The sequence below is a fragment of the Emydura macquarii genome, unplaced genomic scaffold (genome assembly GCF_026122565.2).
Source record: "Emydura macquarii macquarii isolate MOO-44397 ecotype Brisbane River unplaced genomic scaffold, CSIRO-AGI_Emac_v2 contig_2636, whole genome shotgun sequence".
In the NCBI taxonomy this organism is placed as follows: domain Eukaryota; kingdom Metazoa; phylum Chordata; order Testudines; family Chelidae; genus Emydura; species Emydura macquarii.
In genome coordinates, this window is record NW_027132773.1 from 45,315,081 (window position 1) to 45,340,439 (window position 25,359).

Below are 25,359 nucleotides of genomic sequence, written 5' to 3' on the forward strand. Positions count from 1 at the left end.
AGTAGGCTGGGATATGTTGGTTTCTTGCCTAGCCACAAGGTAACCTCATTGTTCACAGCCACTGGAGATAGATTTGGAGCATGAAAACACAAGATGAAAGTGTAGATGAAACCTTCACAATATCCCTTAGGACAACTAGCATCCTGAGTCATTAGCACAGAGCGAATGACAACCTTCTCAGCAAGCAGCAGCTCAGCCAGAGCCACAAGCAGTGGACAGCCAATTATTCAATGGCTGAAGCTTTCTTGCACTGAATGAATGGATAACAATGACAGAGCTACTTTTATGATGTTAGAAAACTGCCCAGGAGAAAAGGGTTTGGGGAAATTTGGGACTGGGTGTACGTTATGGTCACCTTGCAAGCAGTAACCCAGGCTGGTAGAGATCAAGGAGTGTGGCTGGTGTGTGGCTGCCAGGCTCAGAGTTGCTGGACCAGGGTTGCAGTCATACACAGACACTCAGGCTGTGACCTGCATGCTTGCTGACTGTGAGCATCCCAGGCTGGGAGCTATAGCAGCACAGCACTGGGAGGCACTCAGTGTTACAGGGTAAGAGGCGTCACAACCCCACACTGGCCTGGATTGCATCCCGAACCCTGTCATAACTATACAAGCGCTCCTCTCTCTGTAAGATTCAGTAAATTTTATGTATTCCTCTTCTAGTATTAGCATGACTTACATTTTTGATTTAATGTTGCAGTGCTGAAATTAACCCATGAGGGTCTGAAAATTATACAAGGCCTTCCTTTAGTCATGCCTTCACCAGAGCCAATAAAATAAAACTATCACAAAAGACCTGACATAGCTTACAGTCAGATAGCTCAAAATCCACCAGGGTTAGAAACAAATGCTGTATAGAGCTTCTGTGGCTGTGTCCAAGACCTCAGACCTTAAAATAACATCATTCTGATAAGCATCTGCTTGTTGACATCTGAAAGCTGTCAAATGGTACAAACGTTAGTCTGTAAGTCTGAAAGTCCATGAGATGTTGACTGCTAAAAGCCTTTGGGAAAGGCTGTTGCAGAGGTGCTTAGCTGGCAAATCAGAAGAAATGTTTTCAGAAGCAGGACCTGCTTCCGAGAACTGGTCCTGGAGCAGTGATCGAAAAAATAAAAACATCTCCCTCCATGCACAGCAGCATGTCTAGATGAGATCACGGAATATAAGGAAAATATTGACCCAGTTCCAGACCCGATCCCGGTGGGACTCCACTAGCCATAGCCTCCCAGTTTGACAGTGAACCACTGATAACTATCTGTGAGTACGGTCATTCCATCAGTTGGGCATCCATTGTCACAGGGTGTCACAGTTTGCGCGTGCAAATCCAGACCAGCGAGGGGTTGTGTCACCACTTGGCTTGTAACCTTGGGTGCCTTGCAATGTTTTGCTGTTGTAGCTCCCAACTGGCCCACTCACAGTCAGCCTACTAGCATGAAGGTCACACCCTGAGTGTGTGTGTGCTAGATAGCTCTTGTTCAACAAGTTCCTGTTGATCCAGCTGTGCCTCCTCTCTCAGACATGTGGCCCCCAGCTCCATCCATCTCTCCTCCACTAGCAGCCTTTTCCACTCCAGCCTCCAGAGCTCTGAAATTCTTGCCATCACTGCTACCTCTGCTGGATCATCTGGGGAACCATCTGCTTGGTCTCCTGCATGCTCTGTAGGAAAAAAAAAGGGACCTCCTCTGATGCCTGGTTTGGAGCAGGTGCCCCATCCTGCCTCATGGTATATCTATGTAATATGGTCACCAGCTCTGACATCTTCTGATCAGCTGCTGACTGATTTCACTGTGCACACAGCTCTTTTAACTGATTCTTGGGGAGCTCAGCATCTGCTTCTGATACCAGCAGCCTGTCAACAGCCTCACAGTTCCACTCCGGCTTCCACCAGCTTTCTTTAGGGTACTTTCCTTGGTCAGGACCTGTCCAGAGGCCCAAAAGTACTTGGTGCTTTTATCTTCTTAGGTGAAAGGAGGTAACTGGGAATTTTCTGCCCCTTCTTTTTATAGTCCAGTGAACCTTTGAAGTGGATTCTTCTGAAGGTTCCCTTCAAAGCCATAACTATCCAACAGTGGGGAAGGCAACATGGAGTCTGGTGGCGAAGGAGGCTCTGTGCACTTTCTTCCCTCACTTGTGTTTTTTAAAATGCAAATTGTTTGGTTTCCTACTGTCTCCTCCTCCTGCTGTTTTAAGGATCCTGTTTACTACTTATATTTAAACTGACATAAACACACACTCATTTGTTTAGGATAAACCTGTTTAACAACTTTTGCCTAGGCAGGGCTGTCTGGTTTCGAACAAGTGCTAATAACATCATACAGGGGGAATTCACATCTTTACATATAATGTCGCTATGTATAGTCCATCATGATATTATTGTCCAGTGAGTTATTTGTTTTAAAGTGATACCTCACAAGGCATATTTTGTACAAAGATTATTACAGTGGTGTGTAGGTTATGAATTTAGGGATGCTTTTGGTTACACCCACTTAATACTAATTTGATCTAGACCACATTTCCCTAGTTAGCTTATGAGAATGTTATGTGGGACCATGTCAAAAGCCTTACTAAAATCAAGATATATCACATCTACTGCTTCCCCCCCATTCATGAGGCCAGTGACTCTGTGAAAGAAGGAAATTAGGTTGGTTTGGCATAATCTGTTCTTGATAAATCCATGCTGGCTATTGTTTATGATCCTATTATCCTTTAGGTGCTTACAAACTGTTTGTGTAATAATTAGTTTCAGTATCTTTCCAAATATTGAAGTTAGGCTGTCTGGTCTCTAATTCCCCAGGGTCCTCTTTATTCCCCTTTTTAAAGACAGGTACTATGTTTGCCCTTCTCCAGTCTACTGGGACCTTCTCCATCCTCCAGGAGTTCTCAAAGATAATTGCTAATGATTTCCGAGATTGCTTCAGCTGGTGCTTTAAGTACCCTAGGATGAATTTCAAAGAATGACAACATGACTTTTGTAGTTTACACTGAGCCTTAATAATCTTGGACAATATCCATTACATTACAATATACTGAAGTTGGCATGTAACTTTGGGAAAATGTACTGAAGCTGATAAAAACCTATCTAAAAAAGAAATTCTTAGCTTCCTCATGGACTGTTGTAAAATTGGACTTATTTTTCAAAGGAGCTTTTACTGGGTTTCTATATGTTTCTATATACACAGCTTTGCAATAAAAATGATGAAATTTCCACACACAAAATCTGCTTGTGATCAATTTGCACCTGATATACATGCAAAGGCTTTGTGTGTGTGTAGGTGTGAGTAAAGTTTATCATTTGGGTGCAAAGGTGACAGTTTACAGAAACTGCACAAGTTTTCAAAATCTGACCCTGAATGTCTAATATATAGGCCAGATCCTCAGCTGATATAAATTGGTTCAAACTGACTTGAAGTCAATAACAATTTACACCAGCTGAGGATGTGGCCTTGTGACATCAATGGGAAAAGGTTCCTAAAAAGTGCTTAATCAATTTTCTATATTTAAAAAACACATAAAAACCAGATAGTTTGGATTAATCTTTAATTCTGATTTTTGCTTCTCACAAATAATCCTACCTTCAAAGAAAGCAAACAACTAGCCATGTTACACTTAATATTAGTGGGAACATTCTGGTTTCCCTAAGCAGAACAAGAAATTCCAGGTATTGCAGATAAGCTGACGATACCTTTTTTCGTTAAAACCAAAAATAGAAAACGCCATTTGTCATGATAAATGATACATTTTGGTCTGGAAGTGACTGTTGAAAGCACTTCCCTCCCAGTTTATAATTATATCCCCTGGTGATATACAGAATGCAAGTGATGTAAACCTAAATGAGCGCTTTCTAGTGCTTTGGTGGCTGTGTAATTGCAAAGCATGCTTTAAGCTGGTAAATATAAGAACAGTCCTCTGAACAGGACAAGTGACAGCTGTTTGACTCTGGGCAAAGAACTTCAAGTGAGATTATTGTAATCTTTTAGGTCTTGAAATAGCTGAGAAAGGGGAATGCTCTCCAGAGAAGACTTCCCTAAGGGAGAGGATCAGTGTGAGCCTCTATTGTTCAGCCAATGAATACTAGCTGAAGAGTAAGCTGTGCTGACTAACCTGTTGTATTAAAGACACAGCCTTGTTTCATTTTTATTGCCTATTTTAATTTTAGCATGTACCTCTAACATTAACGTGCAGGAAGAGCCTTAGGGAGACAGTGAGGGAAAGCAGGGAAGCTCGAGTTGAAGGAATTGGAATTACACCCACCAAGCAGATCATTTAAATAGTTACCGGACTCTTGATATACAGCAGTATCTTATATTACTGTTGACATGAGGGAAGGAAGACAAAAGATTTAATTTAAGGAAAATTGTCTAGATTAGTTGAAACTTTATTAACGATCAAGTAATGCTGCAGGGCAAGTAGAAATTTCAGCCACACTAAATCACTCATAGTTAGCTGCATAGATATGGACGCCTATGCCTACAGATAAATAGAGTTAGCCAACCAGTTTTGGGATAGCAGGTCAAGGTATCCAGAAAAGACACAATTGAACCAGATCAAGGCAGTGTATGATTTACCCATTCTAACTATATTTATACTAAAATAAGTATAATCAAGACACATGCACAAAAAGAACAAATCAGATTTTTCATGAACATAACATAAGAATGGCCATACTGGGTCAGACCAATGGTCCATCTAGCCCAGTTTCCTGTTGACTGACAGTGACCAATGCCAGGTGCTTCAGAGGGAATGAACAGAACAGGTCATCATCAAGTTTGGCAGGCTTCCTGCTTCTGATATACTTAAAATGTTATTTGCTGTTACCTTTTGAATCTTTGGGTTGCTGTTCTTCAAATTCTTTTTTGGCCTTCCTAATTATATTTTTACTCTTCACTTATCAGAATTTATGCTCCTTTATATTTTCCTCAATGGGTTTAATCTTTCACTTTTTAAAGGATGCCTTTTTGCCTCTAACTGCTGCTTTTACTTTGCTGCTTAGCCACGGTGGCTGTCTTTTGGTCCTCTTACTATGTTTTTTTTAATTGGGGGTATATATTTAAATTGAGCCTCTATTATGGTGATTTGAAAAAGTTTCCATGCAGCCTGCAGGGACTTTAGTTTTGGCACTGTACCTTTTAATTTCTGTTTATCTAACTTTCTCATTTTATGTAGTTCCCCTTTCTGAAATTAAATGCTACTGTGGTGCGCTGCTTTGGTGTTTTCCACCCCTCACGGATGTTACAGTTTTATTATGTTGTGGTTACTATTACCAAGCAGTACAGCTATATTTACCTCTTGGACTAGATCCTGTGCTCCACTTAGGAATAAATCAAGAATTGTGGGTTCCGTGATTAGCTGCTCCCAGAAGGAGTCATTTAAGATGTCAAGAAATTTTATCTCTGCATCCCATCCTGAGGCAACATGTACCCAATTAATATGTGTATAGTTGAAATCCCCAATTATTATTGAGTTTTTTATTTTTATATCCTCTCTAATCTCATTTCACAGTCACTATTACCACCCTGGTCAGGTGGTCGTTGATATATCCATCCTGCTATATTTTTATTATTGAAGCATGAAATTACTATCGATAGAGATTCAGTGGTACAGTTTGGTTCATTTAAGTTTTTTACTCCATTTCTGCACCCAACGCTTCCCATTTAGGTCCCTAAATGAAGCAGCCAGATTTTTCAGAAGGTCCCTCACCCATTAGCTCCCACTGAGTGTGTTAAACAGGAGCTGCTGCATGCTGAGCTGTTTTGATAACTGGATGCCAACTATGGCTTCTAAACACTTTGGAATATCTGGTCCTTTATGTAGAGCAACCATTTTGGGCATATATACACATTGGTACACATGTTCATCGCGCCCGCTGTTGGGAGTTAAACATGAATATAATAAAATGGAACTAGCTATTATGAAGCTCTCCCACAATGTTCATTTGACTGGCAGAATGAAAACATAAGGCTCAAGACATTATTTCCTATAACACTACTACTCTAGAAACTTGGTCTCTTTTGAGACTCAGTTATGCCTGGTCATTAGGATCTCTTTACAGTACTTTTGCTTTTATTATGATATCTTATCTGTCCTTTTTCTCAGTAGAAGAAGCTGGAGGTCTACAATTAATGTTTCCTAGTTAAACATAATCTCTCTGTGCCTTAGGTTTGCAGATTCCACCCAAACATTTTTCCCCCTAATGCATTAAGTACTTTCTCATAATCAACAAAAGCCACATCTAGTAGTAAGTTATATTTGTTTGCCTTGTCAGTGTTTCATTAATCATATTACTGTGAAAAACCCAACTGAAGCTTGTCCATTCTCTTGTTTGGCTAAACACCAACTACTACAGAGAACTGGTTGCTCGGTTTGTTGCAAACATTTGTAGACCCAGGACTGAAAATGTGTAGATCCAGTGGTCACTGAAGTCTCAGTTGTGACTCTTCTCGGATAGAAGAATAATCATGAAAAGGCATCCGCATACGTGTGTGATGTAGTTCTTTGTTCTCCTGTGTGTGCACATCATTCTAACTCATTTTTTCCTGTTTGTCCTTCTGAATCAAAAGAAGTCATTCCATTGCTTTTTTCCAGAAGGGTCCTTATTAGGAATCTAATGCTTACTGTCAGTGGAGCAAAATGCTGCATCAGACAGCTCTTTATAGAATACCAGCAAATGAAGAAATCTGTACAATGATACCACGAATGCAGCATTTACCTCTATGATTATTATATACAGGAAAAACAACAAGAGTCCTGTAGCACTTTAAAGACTAACAAATTTAATTTCTGCAGGCTTAAGCTTTCGTGGGCTGCAACCCACTTCGTCAGATGCAAGAAATAGAAATCAGATAGGGGGTATATGCATCCAAGGGTAAGGAACAACAATGGGGAGGGTAGGTGTTAGCAAAGTCCATTCAGTTAGAGTAGATGAGGCCTATTCACAACCATTGATTAGAAGGTGAGAATGTGTGAACAGTGACAATTACTTCTTATAATGAGATAACCATTCCAAGTCCCTATTCAGACCCAGTTTGATTGTGTCAAGAACTCTCAATGCTGGATAATCTCATAAAAGGCCAAACTTCCACAGAAACTTCCAGGTGGTTGATCTTTACCAAAACAAAACGGGCCATTTACAGCACTCACTTTGCTTCTCTACAGAGGAAAAAGGACTCTAAACTATCTAAACTCCTACATGCCACAAGAGATCACAACTGTGATACCCTTGACTCATCCAACAATATTGTAAATCTATCCAGCTATACACTTAACCCAGCAGAAGAGTCCATCTTATCTCAGGGACTCTCTTTCTGCCCCACCACCCCCACACACATGATACAATTCTGCGGTGACCTGGAATCCTACTTTCACTGTCTCTGACCCAAGGAATATTTCCACCACATCACAGAACAACACACTAACCACAGATACCTTCCTACCAACGCTACAAGAAGAAGAATTCCGCATGGACTCCTCCTGATGGTCGAAACAAAAGACTAGACTTTTACAGAGAGTGTTTCCGCTGATGTGCACAAGCTGAAATTGTAGACAAGCAACATTGCTTGCCCCATAACCTCAGCCATGCAGAATGCAACACCATCCACAGCCTTCATAACAACTCTGACATTATAATCAAAGAGGCAGACAATGGAGGTGCTGTAGTCATCATGAATAGGTCGGATTATGAATAGGACACTGCCAGACAACTCTCCAACACCACATTCTACAAGCCACTACCGTCCGATCCCACTGAGGAATACCAAAAGAAACTACAACATCTACTTCAGAAACTCCCTAAAGAAACACAGGAATAAATCTACACAGACGCACCCCCTGAGCCTCGACCAGGGTTATTCTATCTGCTACTCAAGATCCACAAACCTGGGAATCCTGGACATCCCATCATCTCAGGCATTGGCACTCTCACAGCAGGACTGTCAAGCTATGTGGACTCTCTCCTCAGGCCCTATGCCACCAGCACTCTTAGCTATCTTCGTGACACCACTGACTTCCTGAGAAAACTACAATACATCGGTGATATCCCAGAAAACACCATCCTAGCCACTATGGATGTAGAAGCTCTCTACACCAACCTTCCACACAAAGATGGACTACAAGCCATCAGGAACATTTTCCCTGATGATGATATGGAACGCTTGGTAGCTGAACTTTGTGACTTTGTCCTGACCCACAACTACTTCAGATTTGGAGCCAATCTATACCTTCAAGTCAGTGGCACAGCTATAGGCACCCGCATGGACCCACAGTATACCAACATTTTTATGGCTGACCTAGAACACCTCTTCCTCAAAACTCGTCCCCAAGCACCTCTCCTTTACCTACACTACATTGATGACATATTCATCATCTGGACCCATGGGAAAGAGTCCCTCGAAGAATTCCACCAGGATTTAAATAATTTCCACCCCACCATCAACCTCAGCCTGGACCAGTCCACACAAGAAATCCACTTCCTGGACACTACAATACAAATAAAGGATGGTCACATTAATACCACCCTATACCAAAAACCAACTGACCGCAATACATATCTTCATGCCTCCAGCTTCCACCCTGGACACATTACACAATCATTGTCTACAGCCAAGCCCTAAGATACAACCAGATTTGCTCCGATCCCTCAGACAGAGACAAAAACCTACAGGATCTCCATAAAACATTCTTAAAACTACAATACCCACCTGGAGAGGTGAAGAAACAAATTGACAGAGCCAGATAGGTACCCAGAAGTCACCTACTACAGGACAGATCCAACAAAGAAAACAACAGAACACCACTGGCCACCACCTACAGCCCCCAGCTAAAATCTCTCCAACACATCATTAAGGATCTACAACCTATCCTAGAAGATGATCCCTCACTCGCTCAAGCCGTGGGAGGCAGATCTATCCTTGCTTACAGACAGCCCCCCAACCTGAAGCAAATACTCACCAGCAACTGTACACCATACAACAAGAACACTAACCCAGGAACCTATCCCTGCAACAAACCTCGTTGCCAGCTCTGTCCACACATCGACTCTAGTGACACCATCACAGGTCCTAACCACATCATCCACACCATAAGGAGCTCATTCACCTGCACATCTACTAATGTAATATATGCCATCATGTGCCAGCAGTGCCCTTCTGCCATGAACATTGACCAAACTGGACTGTCACTACGCAAAAGAATAAATGGACACAAATTAGACATAAAAAATGGTAACATCCATAAACCAGTCGGAGAGCACTTCAATCTCCCAGGACACTCTGTAGCTGACTTGAAAGTTGCCATACTTCTACAAAAAAACTTCAAAAACAAACTTCAGTGAGAAACTACAGAGCTCGAACTCATATGTAAACTTGACACAATCAAACTGGGTCTGAATAGGGACTTGGAATGGTTCTCTCATTACAAGACGTAATTGTCACTGTTCACACATTCTCACCTTCTAATCAATGGTTGTGAATAGGCCTCATCTACTCTAACTGAATGGACTTTGCTAACACCTACCCTCCCCATTGTTGTTCCTTACCCGTGGATGTATATATATACACCCCCTATAAAAACATGTATCATTACAGCATTATGTATTATAGTACTGGCTGGGGAAAGGAGATGCAGGCTAGGTGCACTGAACATATCTGCTAAAGCAGTGTATGGGTTGTTATTACTATTATTTATTATTTCTACTATTATAACACCTAGGAGCCCTAGTCATAGACCTGGACCCCATTGTGCCAGGCCCTGTACAAACACAGAACAAAAAAAGACATCGTAATAATACCGATGGTGGTGATCCATATGATTTCCACATCAGGAAGGATTCTATTTTTCCTTAGCCATTGAACACCATGAAAAAGGCCATTTACTCTGGTTATGCACAGATGCTTAGGATTTAGCCCTAACTGACACATAACAAAACAAAGGTTCTCACCACAGAGTAGCTGAAATCTAATCAATTGTTATTTAGATGCATCATTACCATTTACGAAAATATTATGTTTCCAAAAATATGCTGACTTACTAAGTATCAAGCCTATTTTGCAATTAAGGCAAGTGAATTTTAAACATCATTAGTAATCCATGTTGTTGCACATTACTCAGTCAGTACTGGGAGTGAGCTTATTTCCTCATGGTCAAAATTAAGATGTCTTAATTAAACAAATTAAAGTTTCCTTTAAAAAAAGAGAGAAAAAGAATCTACATTTCTCACCTTACAAATTCTTCCAACTCGGGAAAGGATTGCTTTGTCTGATGTGCTGCTATCTTGCGATATTTCTCGGAAAAAGAAATAGATTTTGTCATCGTCTGGGTTGTATGTGTCTGGGATGGGGTAAGTTCCAATAAATTTTGCTCCTAAAAGAAGTCACCAAAACAAAAAAAAATTATTAAAGTATTAAAAAAAAAAAAAATCCCTAATGCTTGAGATCAAGATTCCGTGTTTGTGTCCATGAAGCAGTTCACAATGAAATCGATGAGTCATCACAGGCACAGGCCCCAAAAGTATTTATATCTAATATGGCATCTTTTATTCCTCAGACTATATTCTTTTGAAGAACCCTAGACTGCCATAATTTGCTGTCTTTTTGAGTTTACAGGGTTAATGTCAAGATTTTAGATTAAAAAAACATACCTATGACACAGCTGATTTGCTGTTGTGTTACCCTGTGTCCAGCTAAGTATGTTTTCCAAAATCACTTACCCAATTATTTAATTTTAAAAAGGCAGCATTTAGTAGTAGTGCAGGGACGTAGGAAGCCACAAATGTTCAGGAGAGATAGTATGCAAGGAAACAATATAACCTCTAATTGTTTGAATGACTCAAGCTCAAATATTAACAACAGCTGTACTTAGCCAATAGTTTCCTATACACCTGTTCTATGCCTTACTAAGCCAACTGTGTAGAGATTATTTTGCTAAGACAATTGGTTCATATGTCCTTGTTCTGCTCTACAGTCTCATTTTTCAAAGGTTTAAAACTTGGGATTTTCATTTTGCTTGTGCATTCAAACCGGAAAGTAACCAAATGCCAGACACCTTAGCTAGTGAAGCAAGAACCAGCAACACATTTCAAATACACAAATAAAGGGACCAAATATTTAGGGACATTGCTTTAAGACATCCTTCTGATCTCCTCAATACTGAGATCCTCTGGGGACACGGAAGATAAGTGTCCTTTGTTCTAAATAAGATGTGGGCTAGCGGCCAGACAGTGGGAGTAGGCCTTTGACTCTGGAATTCCTTTCTCAGACTGGTCTAACAGAGCATAGTGTCTTTGGCCCTCACAGGGTGCAGCACAAGGATGATCTTTTCTCCCAGGTGTTTGGCTAGGATGCAATAAAGAGGGGCAAAGTGAGGACTAAGGGATGTTGGGCGAGTGAGGAGTGAACTGGTGGTTTGTAGGGAATGATCTTTTCTTCTGCCTCTGTAAAGAAAAGACGGTTACTTACCTTGTAGCTGTTATTCTTCAAGATGTGTTGCTCATGTCCATTCCATTGTAGGTATGTGCATGTGCACAGTCACCAGAATTTTTTTCCCCTTAGCAGACCCTGTAGGGCCAGCTTTGGCGCCCCCTGGAGTCCCATACCCCCTCAGTTCCTTCTTGCCGACAACTCCGAAAGTGGGGATTGGGGGCGGGCATGGAATAGACATGAGCAACACATCCCGAAGAACAACAGTTACAAGGTAAATAACTGTCTTTTCTTCTTTGAGTGCTTGCTCATGTCAATTTCATTGTAGGTGACTCACAAGCAGTATCTTGAAGGCGGATTCGGAGTTCACCGCCCTGCCAAATCTGGCGTCATCCCTTGCCTATTGTACTATTGCATAGTTGGACGTAAAGGTGTGTACCGACGACCATGTAGCAGCTTTGCATGTCTTGTATAGGCAACTGTGCCAAGAATGCTGCAGAAGATGCCTGTGCTTTGGTGGAGTGAGCTGTGATGTTGCCCGGGAGGGGAACCTTCGCCTGCTCATAGCAGAAGCATATGCAGGCAGTTATCCAGGAGGAGATTCGTTGCAATGAGACAGGTAAGCCTTTCATCCTCTTGGCCACCGCGATGAACAGCTGCATGGAATTATGAAACGGCTTCATCCTTTCTAAGTAGAAAGCCAGGACTCTGCATACATCCAGCGTATGCCACCTCCTTTCCTCTTCGGAAATGTGCGGCTTTGGGAAAAATACTGGCAGGAAAATGTCCTGGTTGGTGTGGAATTGTGAAACAACCTTGGGCAAAAAGGCCGGGTGAGGCCTCAGCTGGACCTTATACTTATTGAAAATCATATAAAGCGGCTCCGAGGTAAGTGCCCTGATTTCAGATACCCTCCTAGCTGAGGTGATGGCTACTAGGAAGGTCACCTTCCATGAAAGTAACAGAAGTGGGCAAGTAGCCATAGGCTTGAATGGTGCCACTGTGAGTCTAGAGAGGACCAAATTCAGGTCCCAGGGGGGTATGGGATCTCTGACCTGGGGGTAGAATTTTTTCTATGCCCTTCAGAAATCTTGCCGCCATGGCATGAGAAAAAATTGATCTCCTGTGACTTGGGGTCTGGAAGACTGAGATGGCAGCCAGATACACTTTTAGCAAAGCAGTAGCTAGACTCTGAAGCTTGAGGTGCAACAGGTAGTCCAGGACCACCTGGATAGGCGCCTGGTGGGACATAATCTGCCGTGCTGCAGCCTAGCAAGTGAACCTCTTTCACTTGGCCAAATATGATGACCTTGTGGAGGTCTTCCTGCTACTCATTAGTACGGTTTGCATCTGTGACGAGCAAGAACTGGTCACACTTCTTGTTGGCCTTGGAGGCGAAGAGATCCACTGGGGGAAATCCCCACCTCCAGAAGATCATGGTGGCAACTGATGGGTCGAAAGACCACTCGTGAGAAGGTACAAAGGACCTGTTGAGCCAGTCTGCTGTGTCATTCCTGATACCAGGGAGGTGAGAGGCTGCCAGGTGAAAATCGTGGCCTATCGCTAGCTCCCACAAACCCACTGCCTCCAGAAAAAGGGCTGAGGAACAAGCCCCACCCTGTCTGTTGATATAGTATACTGCGGTGGTGTTGTCCGTCAGGACCTGAATCACTTTGTCCACACTCCTCATGCCAGTCGGATTGCTCAAAGCTCCGTGACATTTATGTGAAGGCCTGGTCTGCTTCCGACCAGGTCCCCTGGGTACTGTGACTGGAGCTGATGTGCGCCTCCCACCCCAGGTCCGAAGCATTTGACACCAGAGTTATTAAGGGGCCCCTGTCTGCAAAGGGCATTCCCTCCATCACCATCCAAGGATCTAACCACCACTCCCCTGACTTGTGGCCCAGAATTGTGGGCCCCTACCAGTGGTGCTGGGGTCCCCGATTGCTTCCCCAAAGAGACAAGGGAGTAGAGTCCTGAGGTCACCTGTAACCACTAGGGGTTCCAGTACTGCCATTGGGTTGATCCTGAGGCCACCCTGGAGTGGCCAGACAGGGATCTTGTCTGCTAGGTCCCTTCCCCCTCTGGAATCACTGGACCCTCCTGCCAGTGACCAGCGTCGCCCTGTGCTTGACCATCTCCCGGTCTCATAGTACCGAGGGGAGAGTGAGCAGAATCTATACCCCCTATCCTGGTGCTCCATTGACCAACATCTTGGGGTCGGAAAGTATGAAGCCGGTGACCAACGGCATCACTTCCTGGACTGACATGGCAAGGAGGACTGCCTGCGGTAAGAGGAGGAGCGGGAGCGACCTCTGGGTGACGGGGAGCCTCTCGGTACTGAAGACTGAGGTCAGTGGGATTCCTCCCTGGGCGAGCACCGCGATGCTGACAAATGGGTTCTGTGCCACATACGCGTAGGTGAACTCATTGGTGCCGGTGATCAAGAGTGGTGCCGAGCTTCGGACAGGGATCGTCCACTCGATATTGAGCGGGACCTGTGGTGACTCGTCGATGCCACAGCCCTCAATGCTGGTGATCGTGAGTGACACATTGGTCTGTCTGGGCTCCTCCAGTACTGGTGCTCCATCCCAGAGATCGCCTCAGTGCTAGGGAACACACCCCAGGGGATCGGCCTCTCAATGGAACTGATCTCCGCCTTGGTGACCCGTCTTGCAGAAAAGTGTGCTGGGGTTCTGGTGAACCATTCAGCCACTGGAGGGGACCCACTGGAGGTTTTCCCCTCAATGCCAGTGACCTACCCCTCGCCCTTTCCATCTGGGCCAATGGGATGTGAGGAATGGGCAGGGCCAACAGATTGGTTGCCTCCTGAAACACCTCCGGCTTTGACTCTTCCTCTCCGGTCCTCTTCCGCTCTCCGGAATTGGAGGACGCTCTGTGAAAGGGCTCACTACCCCTTCGGGATTGCTTGGCACACTGACTCTGGGCTGCCTTGGAGCTTGACCCCACGTCCTTAGCCTTCTTTCACAGGGGGGAGCAGTCTTCTGCTAGACGTTATTTTCGTGGCTTCTTCTTCGGTGCCGGAGGAGTACTCTGCACTGACGCGGTGCTTGGTGCTGAAAGGGAGCAGGATGGCTCCGACGCTGGTCTCAGAGCCGCCTCCATTAACAAGTCCTTCAGATGGACATCTTGGTCCTTTTGAGTCCACAGTTTGAATGCCTTGCAGATGCGGCACTTGTCCTTTCTGTGCAACTCCCCAAGGCTTTTCAAACAGTCTTCACAGGAGTGGCTAATCGGGAAGGCCTTCCTGCAGGATTTACAGGTTTGAAGCCTGGAGATTGAGGCATACCCTGCTGCTGGGTGGAGGTCCCTAATGGGACGACCTTATTACTGCCATGAACAATAACTAGCAACTACCTAAAGAACTACTTAACAAGTACTTAAGTGGAACAAAGACTACAGCTAAGAGGCACTCACCGAAGCGAGCAAGAATACAGTTCCAGCAATCGTCAGTGTCAGAAAGAAGGAACTGAGGGGGTGTAGGGCTGACTTCAGGGGGTGCCAAAGCCAGCCCTACAGGATCTGCTTACAGGAAAAATTTTCTGGTAACCATGCACGGGGAGCGCACGCACCTACAATGGAATTGACATGAGCAAGCACTCCAAGAAGAAGTTAAGTGTTTGTATTTCAATGTATTAGTTTAAATTATCTGTATGCACCTTGATGCCAGAGAGTGAAATATATGGGCCAGAATAACATTGTATTACTTCAGCTTCACATCGGTGTGACTCCATGGAGCTGGGTCGGTATAAAATTGGAATGATGCACTAAATTATTCCAGCTAGGATTTTCAAATGAGCCTAAGGAAGTTAGGCCCCTTTCAGGCTCTTTTGAAAATCCCAGCCCTAGCCATTAACAAATGCATTAATAAGCTTCCAAGATGTCTATCTGCCTAGTTAAAATAAACAGAAAATTCTGAAAAATGCCTTGACAACGTCCTTATTACTTTCAGATTTTTTTTAAATATCCACATCTATAGAACTAAACTCTGAATTCTGGTTTTTGTTTGTTTGTTTGTTTGGTTTTTTAAATTACAATTTTACTGCTTTATTTGGCAATTGAAACACAAAAACAAATGCACAAATATCAGTTCCTGGAACAGATTTAAAAAGATCTCAAACAAATTTTAAAAAAAGGAGGAGGAATACTTAAGTAATACAATATTTAAGGACTTAAATTCACAATTGAAAATGTTAAAATTGAAAGTTACATCCAAACAAATAAACTGGAAAAGTGTGTAATCATACACAAAGAAATAGAAATCAATGTAATAAAATAGACTAGACTATAGTATATAATAGACTATAAATATATATATAGAGACTATAAATAGACTAAAATAGACAAAAAAAACCACATTTCTTTATTCCACAAGTGAGATCTTCCTCTTAGCTTTTGTATCCTATTCACACTATATAGAAAAACAAGTTATATCAGCTGTGAAATGTTTTTAGATATTTTGTAAAGAAAACAAATTGCATTATTGTGCATTTTAAATCATTGTTTATATTCTCAATCATATGGTCTGTATTCATTCAAAAATCTGACTGATTTCAAAGCAAAGTTGTTCTGAATAAAGATTTCATTTGTTGGGCTGTATATAAGCAAACAATAAGATACTGAGATGATGAATGGTGAGCAAGGCCTGGAAACAGATAATACAATATATCCTGGTATTGTATAAACTTTTTGTAAATTTGATCTGATGGCCTATTGGGGGCAGGACTAAAATTATATGCCCTGTTACCCGCAACTTCACTAACGCAGTCTATACCCCTGCTATAGTATTTGCTTACCTACTTTAAAGTAAGTTCTAATCCAATATTATAGGACTACTTGGTCAAGAGGTTCGATAAAGTTTATGCAACTGAATAAGTCATATTAAGACTCATGGCAAACTAGGACTCGTGAGGCCTGGATGCAGAGGGGAGCAAAGGAGTGGGAAAAACCCAGAAAGCAGGGAAGTGAAGGGAGCAGAACCAAACCAGCATGAACCAGTGGAAGACACTTTGCACCGACACTATGGCATTGATCCTTTTGGAAGGCAGGACCAGCCATACCATGTGCAGGGCACAGAAGAGGAGCCGCCACTCCATGGTGAATGCTTCCCATGCATCCTACATTGTGGGAGAAACCCACCAAAGTTAATGATATCCAGAGAGACATTAACTCTGACAATGGCATTAGTTCCCTGTGCAAGTGGGAGGATCAAAGACAGAATGGCTCAGGAGCCAGGCACACTGCCATAGGACCCTTCAATTCTCATACAATCCTTTTCACCATCAATCTAATCAAGAATCTGCTTGGTTAGGGCAAGACAGATCCACGGAGTTCCAATCTATTGCCCAATCGTGAGAATAGATCCACATGTGTATTGACTTCAGTGGGACTCTGTGCAGGTGTAAGCGTTCCACTGGGAGTGAATCTGTTGGAAGGCTTATTCATCCCATCTTTTCTGAAAGGCTGCTATTCATGCAACCAAGAGTAGGATTTGAAGGTAACACACTACATCAAATCTAATGGTGTCCCTCAAATCTTTGCCTTTTGCATTGTCTTCTCCCTCCACAGGAAGGAACTATACTGCTTCCAAAAACGTTTTTGCTAAACGTGCATTATAGCACAACCCCCTCTGAACTCAAAAAAACCCCAAGCCATACATTTTTCACTTATCCTAAGTAAAACATGAGTCACCCCTGCAAGTAATTTATTGCTAATTATACAATTACTTAAATATGTACAACCATTCCTGGAGGTCTAACATATGCCTGGTAAATGGATAGTGAATTTAGGTTCTGGAGTGATTTTAAACCTAGAATAAAGTAAATATTTTCTTAGCACCAAAATCTGCTGAAAGAACAAAATATATGTGATTGTTAATATTACTTAATGAACTAGTGATGCACTGAGTCTTACGTTACAGTACTTAGTGCAAAAAATGATCACAACATTTAGAGTTGCCTTCAGAATTTCCCCAGCCTCATCAGAATCATTTTAAAACATTAAAAACACCTAGTTTATATTTATTTCAATGTAGAACAATGCATGGATTGTCTATGTCAAATTTCAGACATAGTGTAATTGTAGTTTTTAAATAGGGCTGGAAAGAGAGTAAAAATCTGACAAAGATGTTGGGGGCTTCATTATTTACATGTTATGAGACGGTATGTGAGGTTGTGGTGAGGAAACTAAGTAATTTTTAAAACCCAGCCATATTCATATAATGCACATTGTCCTTACAAAGCTCTCACAAATATGTTAGCTCCTAGGGAAAACAAAACAAATTAAAAGAAAAATTGGTCTAAAAAGGCAAACCAAAAACCTCAGAACTAAAACACACGCATAACTCTCAATTTCTTCACTTTATGTTGCACCCATTTACTCTTCCCTTGTCTGTTTAGGACCCAATCCTACTAACACACACAGAGGTAATATTGATGTTATTGAACAACTCAAGTGAAAATTAACAGTGCAGGTAAGTGTTTGTAGGGCTGGACTCTTAGGTTGAATGGCACAGAACACCAAAGGTATTTAGCTGTCTAATTGGTGCCTAAACACCTTTGGGGATCTGGGTCTCAGTTCTTTTAGACAGGGAATTGAACCTTCTTATATGCCTGTGCCATGAACACCAACAGTGGTACTAGAACAATAACAACTAAATTCATCAGCCCACAACTACATTCAATCTTTTGTATGATAATACTTTATCCTTAGGAAACTGGCTAATCATAAGGATTTTTACACCATAAGTACGGGTCAATGTCCAGGGTTCTAAGGTTGGCTGATGAGGGAGCAGGCTGCATCAAAACTCCTGAAAGAAGCCAGTTTCAGCCTGAGCTGGCCTATTTCACTTTCTAGGAACCCCTTCCTGCTCTAGATTGCAAACTGAACTTTCCCTGCCTTACTTCACTGCCAAGGCCTGGTCCCTCCTGCAGGAAGAGTAACAGCTGACAGCTGATGGTATGCAACAAGAGAAGTGGGACAGAACAGGTACAGAGTCAGCCAGGTGAGGAAAGCAGGAGACAGAAGAGAGGAAGATCAGCAAGGCCTGAGGAAGATGAGATTCTCCATCTGTTTGGAAGTGTCCCACTTTTAAACCATGGGGAGGGCTAAGGATAGTTTAGGGGTTATTAATAAATAAATAAATAAATAAATATGGGTTTGGTTTGGTTTTTTTTACACAGGCAAGATACTGGGGCAAGGGAACGGGCACAAGTGAACAGAAAGGTGGGACAACTGCATGGGAGGAGAGAGGGAAGTGAAAAAAAAATAGAGAATACTGTTGCAGAGGGCTTGAAGGGTTAATAGGCACAATGATTCCTTTCAGAGGATAACTGTGGAGACGTCAACGTACCCCTGCTGTCAAGAGGCTTTGGCTTTACAATTCACCCATAACAGCCACATGGTCACGCTGAATCATGAGCTAGTGTTACCACATTTTTAAAGATAATTGATGGCTGAAAGGGGACACTTTCACATCTCCTAATTGAAAGACATTATTAGGATTGTGGGTGAAGTTTTCTGTGTCACTTTGTATGTGGTTTGAGGACGGCTGGGTATAAATATGGCCATTTTTTAACAGGATTTACTACTTTAAAAATGTTTTTTATTGGGCAAGGAAAAGTGGTGTGCTGCTTAGGAAGGAGCTTTAAAGCATCCTTAGTGGTTTTAAACTGCTCCTTAAAGCAGCAGAGGGTATTTTTTCCCCTTTAAAAAAAAAAAAAGACGTTCTACCTAAGAAGATGGAATTTTTAGCCTGACATTTCAAAGCGCTGTAGGAAGCAGTTTTTAACAAGTGATTGCAACTGTTTGGTTAAAAAAAAATTATTCCAACTACACTGAAAAACTCGAAGCACTTATGCCATGACATTATTTCCAACTACTGTGCTATATATAGACTCATAGATTAGAGATGGAAAGAACTCTTAGGTCTTATACTTCAACTCCCTTCCATTGCAATATTTTCCCCTCTGTTGCATTTCTCCAGCATTTTCTCCATTCTACTTTTAAAAGACCCTAGTTGGAAATAATCAACAATGCAACTTTATTTATGTTTCTTATATACATGTGTTTAAATAAGAATGGGCCTCTGAACTTTCAAAAAAGCAGAGACGGCGCAATCAACAGCAACATATGTTTAGTGTCCTACCGTTAAGCCAGTAATGTTCGGAAATGTCAGTTCTGATGTAATGGTGGTCGTGAGAAGGGCCCAGAGAACGTGTTAAAGCTGTATCTTTGCCAAGGAAATCAGAAGCTGTTCCAGCATAGAGGTACTCATCTGTAAATGAGAAAGAAATAATAAGGCTTTCTTCAAGTGTGGTGTATATATGGCTTAAATTATTCCTGTGTTGTTGCATGAAGAGAATATGCATATTTTACACCATGCTTTTCTTTCAAAAGAATCCAAGTCTCTGATTCTGTAATGTTAGATAAAAGATAACATTTAGAAATATGTCTCGGTGACTTCAGAGCGTAGGTCCTATTATCAAAAGTGACTTAGGCACTGAAGAGCCTAAATCCCATTGACTTTCAATGAGATCTAGGGAGAATTTCCAAAGGCCCCTAAGTGCTAATTAAATTATTTAATACAGCTGAGTGTTTCATGCCCTGAAAACTGATGAACTTTGATATAGGGCCCCAACCTGATCATTTGAAAGTAAATGAGCCTCTTTGTCTGGGTGAGGTGATGATGATTTGACTCATAGTGAAACTCCATTCATAGTTAAGCATGATGAAAGTCCCAGATTGTTTCCATGCATTGCCATGTGCCAGCTGCAACTGCAGTTACAGTTTAGTTCTCTGTTTAGGTTTCTGTATGGTTCATAGATTTTAAGGCCAGAAGGGACCATTGTGGTCATCTAATCTGACCTCCTGTATAACACAGGCCATAGAACTTCTCCAAAATAATTCCAAGAGCATATGTGCCTACCTTCATGACATCTCAGCACTGCACAATATTAAAGGCGCACAAAAGGCCAGAACAATGTTTTCTCTTTGTGTTCAAAACATAGCTCTTTTGTGAAAAGAAACCAAAAGGCCTTGCTCTACAAGTTTTCCATTGCCCAGTGCATTCCACAACATTTCTTTAATTCTTGAAAAATAAGAAGTTATATTTAATAAGGATGATATACAAATTTGTATATAATGACATATTTCTGGCATCTGTAACAGGAAACTATCATGCATGTAATCCATTCACGAATGGCAGAACTTCAAATTTCACAGCAATCGTTTACTACCTGTAAAAGGCCCCCTTACTCAAATTCTGACATGGGTGAAAATATTTTATGTGATCTCTCTGCAGATACATCCTGTGCTGAAAGTAACTGCATTTTTAATATTACACAATATTGTTGTGAATAATCTTTTGTAAAGAGAAAAACATGCGTTAAAAAATAAGTCCTCACCACCCTTCTCCCCTGGTAAATCTGAATCAGACAAACCTATTTTTATCAGTATTATTTATTTTCCAAGGAATCCTTCCATAACAATATTTTAAAATACATATTTCAGACAGCATGCCTCTTTTGTGCAGTGACAATAGCACATTCTGAAAGGTAAATGTCAAATGGAGGAATGGATGATATAATTAGTGTTTGCTAACTGACAGGCATTCAATGATTGATAAATCTGAAAGGCTCAAAGAAAATGCCCATCCTCACTTAACTCTGTTGACAAGGAGCTTTCAGCACTTAACTTATTCTTTGGTATCCTGCATTCCAAGTTCCTGTTGTTTCCTATAAAGGCTTTTGTAGACAAGAATTTTTAAGAAGAGATGGATTCTGAACAACAATATCAATAATAAATGCATTAAAAAGCTTTGTGCAACTGTATAATAATATAAAAATGCCTACTTAGGCGAGGCAGATATTCAAAGCTTTTGGTTATACCTCCGTAACTATTCATGCAAGGCAGTATTTGCAGAATCAGGCCCATAGCTTTTTAAGATTATATGCTAAAATAGACACTCAATGTGCCCTTGTATATTTTAGCTAAAGGGACTAGTTTTTAACATAATGTATAGCTAACCTGTGGAACTTACTGCCACAAGATATTGAGGCCAAATGTTTTGCAAGATTAAAAAATAAAAGATTAGACATTTATAAGGAGAATGAGAACATTCCCAATTACATCAAAAGATAAAAACTGTTTTATAAAGGATATAATAATTCCTAGGTCTTGTATAGAGTTTTACATCTTTAGATCTCAAAGCTCTTTACAAAGGAGGTCAGTATTATTAACTCAATTTAAATATGGGGAAAATGAGGCACAGAGCAGGGACATGACTTGTCCAAAGTCACCCAGCAGGCCAGTGGCAGAGCCAGGAATTGAACAGAGGTCTCTTTTCATAGATTCTAAAGCCAGAAGTGTTTCATCAGAACTCCTGTATAGGCCATAGAAATTCCCCCAAATAATTCTGGCTTGAAGTAGAGTATCTTTCAGAAAAATATCTACTCCTGATTTAAAAATTGCCAGCCACGGAGAAGTCACCAGAACACTTGGTAAAGTGTGCCAGTGGTTAATTATCCATCACTGTTAAAAAAGTACACCTCATTTCCAGTCTGAATTGGCACAGCTGCAACTTGCAGCCACAAGGGACTTGGCAGCAGTGGGTCCCATTCCAGTGTCCAATCTGGGTCCAAACCACTAGGTCAAACTGCCTCTCCCATGTTTCAGGACATGAACTCACTGATACGTAAGGAAGAAATTTCCCCCAAGCGCAGGTGATATCACAACTGCCCACAGCAGTGGTTCTTATACCTTTTCCTGAAGCATTTGGTATCATCCATGTCAGGGATGGGATACTGAACTAGAGAGACCACTACTTTGATCGAGCCTGGGAATTCTTAGGTTCTAAATATTGTTTCAATGAGTTGAAACGCCACTTCTTCACTGCACAAGACTTAACAAACAACTCAAAAGTATTTTAGTGCTACTGAAATTAACAACCAGTGCAATAATAAATCAGAGTGCGCTGTCACATTAGGAAGAAGTGAACAGTAGAAGTTTTTAGAATCCCTTTTTAAAAATAGACTTCATGGCCTTTAAGAAGTGCTAGGGGTTCCTGAGAATGGTAACCCCCTGGCTATTATCTATTGTTTTTAATAAAGGAAGTGCTGGCCCTTCAGCTGGGTCAAGATCACAAATCATCTGTCTTATTATCTTGGAATAAAGGCTGAACATTAGTCATATTCTTTTTATAACCCCGAGTGTCTGATACTTCAAAGCACTATCACCACTCCTCTTTTGCTGAAATGAAAAGGTCACGGTGCTTCAGTCTTATCTCGTATTCATACACTTAATGGACAAGTTAAATGAAAATTGTCCAAAGCTCTGAATCAAGCCATGACAAAAGTAGCTCTCTTACAGTGGTTTGAAATCCAGAGGTCAGGCTGACGTTACATGGCACCAAACGTCAGACCACCCAGCACTAAAGTATGGGCAAGAGGAAAATGGACCTTAGACCTAGTGCTTCTGAAGCGGCTATTCAAATAATTATAAACATCAAAACGTATTTATGCAGATTACTTCATGTATGTCCACAGACTTCAAAGGGCTGACAACACTGGCAATTGCAGCAGAAACCCCAAGTCATTTGAAATACTGTATACAGATTTTTTTATTTTTTTAGCAGAAATGACTGCGTAAAGATAACACCACCTCATTTCTTTACTGCCAGCTTTTCCATTTCTTGGCTCCCATATTTCCCCTTTAGCTTTATTGCATTCATTTTTTTTTTAGCATATGCAAAGTGAACAACATTGTTGGGGCAGATCCTCCGCTACTGTAAATTGGCATAGCATCATCAAAGTCAATGGAGCTATGCTGATTTACACCAGCTGAGGATCTGGCCCTGTTGTCTTTTGTTAAATATAATTTTGATGAACCCGCAAGGGAGAAACATCCATAATGTTGATGTCTTACCTGTCATTACTGAAGCAAAAGGTTGTTGAGGATCAAAAGGACATTTCAACCTGCCAGACTCCAAGTTCTGCGTGTCCAGTCTGAATACTATTTCCTGAGAATAAATTCACATTCATTAGCCAGGCGTCTCTGCAGAGAGAGAAAGTCTCAGACATATTGCTCTTTTCATATATGAAATAACCGTGTATTAGACTGGTCACATGTCTGGTCTTTATGTCTGTAGCTGTATAGATTTGCTTGATATCTGGCTTGTACATTCATCAGTTTAATGCATCACGGTCATTTAATAGAAATGAATCTAATAAAAATAAACTGATGATGTTGTTCAATTCCATCCAGATTAAAGGCTGGATTGTGCTTTAAAGGCACAGGCCTCTGTTGGGGATGGAGTACAGAGAGACGGTGCTGCAAACAGGAGGGATTCTGACTGCCTCCACCTGGCTTTTTCCTGGGACTCCTGAATAGTGCTCATTGCAGGCACAGCTCAGTCACTCTTTAAATGAGTGCAGCCTATGTTCTCTCCTTGCCTTCTTTAGAGGCTATTGATTGGAGCTCACTGGCTCCAATCTCCATCTACATAGCAGCTAGGACCTGGGCAGTGGCACCAGGCATAAGGTAGGATGGAGAAAAATAATGATTTAATCACAAAATATGGCTTTAAAAATTACAAATACTTATTTTTATTTAAATCTTTTTATTAAATGTTGCTATTACTGTACTTTCAGCCTTATGAAAGTGGAGATTTGGTACTTGTTTCTTTCATTAGTTTCCTATTTGTTAGTAAAATTTCAAGCTTTACAGAGAATTTTTTTCCACTAAGAAATTCACACAAAATGTTTGTCTGTGCTGACAAGTCCAGGGCTTCTCTAGGGGTTTCTCTAGCCTTGAAAAGTTTTACCAAGTATACCAGTTGTTGTTGTTCGTCCCTCGAGTTCAAAGATGACCATGACATCACTGATTGGTTTGGTTTCAAGCCAGTTTGATCTTTGAACTGTCTGTGGCACACTGAACAAGAGGTGCCACTATGGGTTACTTAATTAACGGTGGACATGCTGCTGCTATGAGATTTATGCTGCTGGCATAAAATTGGGACATGTGGTCACCGTACTCTGTGCTCCCACAAATATGCACATAGACTGCCAAAGGCTACGCTTGCTTTGGCAATTCTGGTGTTGGTTTCATCATCAAAGTGAACTGCATGTGGCAGGGTACTGGTGAGGTAGGTGAACTTGTCCACTGCCTGGAGGATTTGGACATTCACTGTGATAGTAGGCTCTACAGAAGTCTTCCCGGGTGCAGACTGTTACATCACTTTTGTCTTCTTGTTGTTGATTGTGAGACCAAAATTGTCACAAGCTGAAGAGAAGTAATTCATACTCTGCTGCAAATCAGACCCAGATATGGCATTCAGGGAAAAGTCATCAGCAAACAGAAGATCATGAAGAGTCACTTCCTAAACCTTCATCTTTGCCAGTAGTCTCCTCAGACTGAAAAACTTGCCATCAGTACGCTATCTGAGGCCAATCCTGGTGTCACAGTCATGAAAGGCATCTTGTAAGCATGGCAGAAAACATCATACTGAAGAGAGTTGAGGCCAACACACAGTCCTGCTTGACCCCACTGGTGACTGGGAAGGGTTTAGATGGCTCACCGTCATTTATAACACGAGCGAACATGCCGACATGGAATTACCGAACCACTGAGATAACTTCTCTATTTTGCATCCATCGTTCACTTATATAAGCAGAAAGGAAACAGACACCTCTGTAATAACTATGGGGCATCTCCTTGTTGTCAATAACCAGCAAAATTCTCACCAGAATTCTTCTGGATCGTCTTGTGCAGCACATTGAACAAGGGCTCCTGACTGAGAGTCAGTGTGGCTTCAGGAAAGATAGCGGGACCGTAGACATGATGTTTGCAGCTCGTCAACTTCAGAAGAAATGCCTGGAACAGAACTCCGACCTGCATAGGACTTGCATTGACTTGACAAAAGCATTTGATACAGT

General features: G+C 41.6%; 1 protein-coding gene across 2 annotated transcripts in view; it reads right to left on the reverse strand.

Moving 5' to 3' along the window:
• The window catches only part of SEMA3D (semaphorin 3D), a 197,834-nt gene that overhangs the window by 54,007 nt on the left and 118,468 nt on the right, over positions 1–25,359 (reverse strand). For both annotated transcript variants that reach the window (XM_067564559.1, XM_067564560.1), the window contains exons 6-8: positions 23,351–23,444; positions 19,575–19,703; positions 10,210–10,352 (exon numbers count right to left, since the gene is read on the reverse strand). In XM_067564559.1, coding sequence (XP_067420660.1) covers positions 10,210–10,352; positions 19,575–19,703; positions 23,351–23,444 — 366 coding nt within the window. The remainder of the gene's footprint in view (positions 1–10,209; positions 10,353–19,574; positions 19,704–23,350; positions 23,445–25,359) is intronic.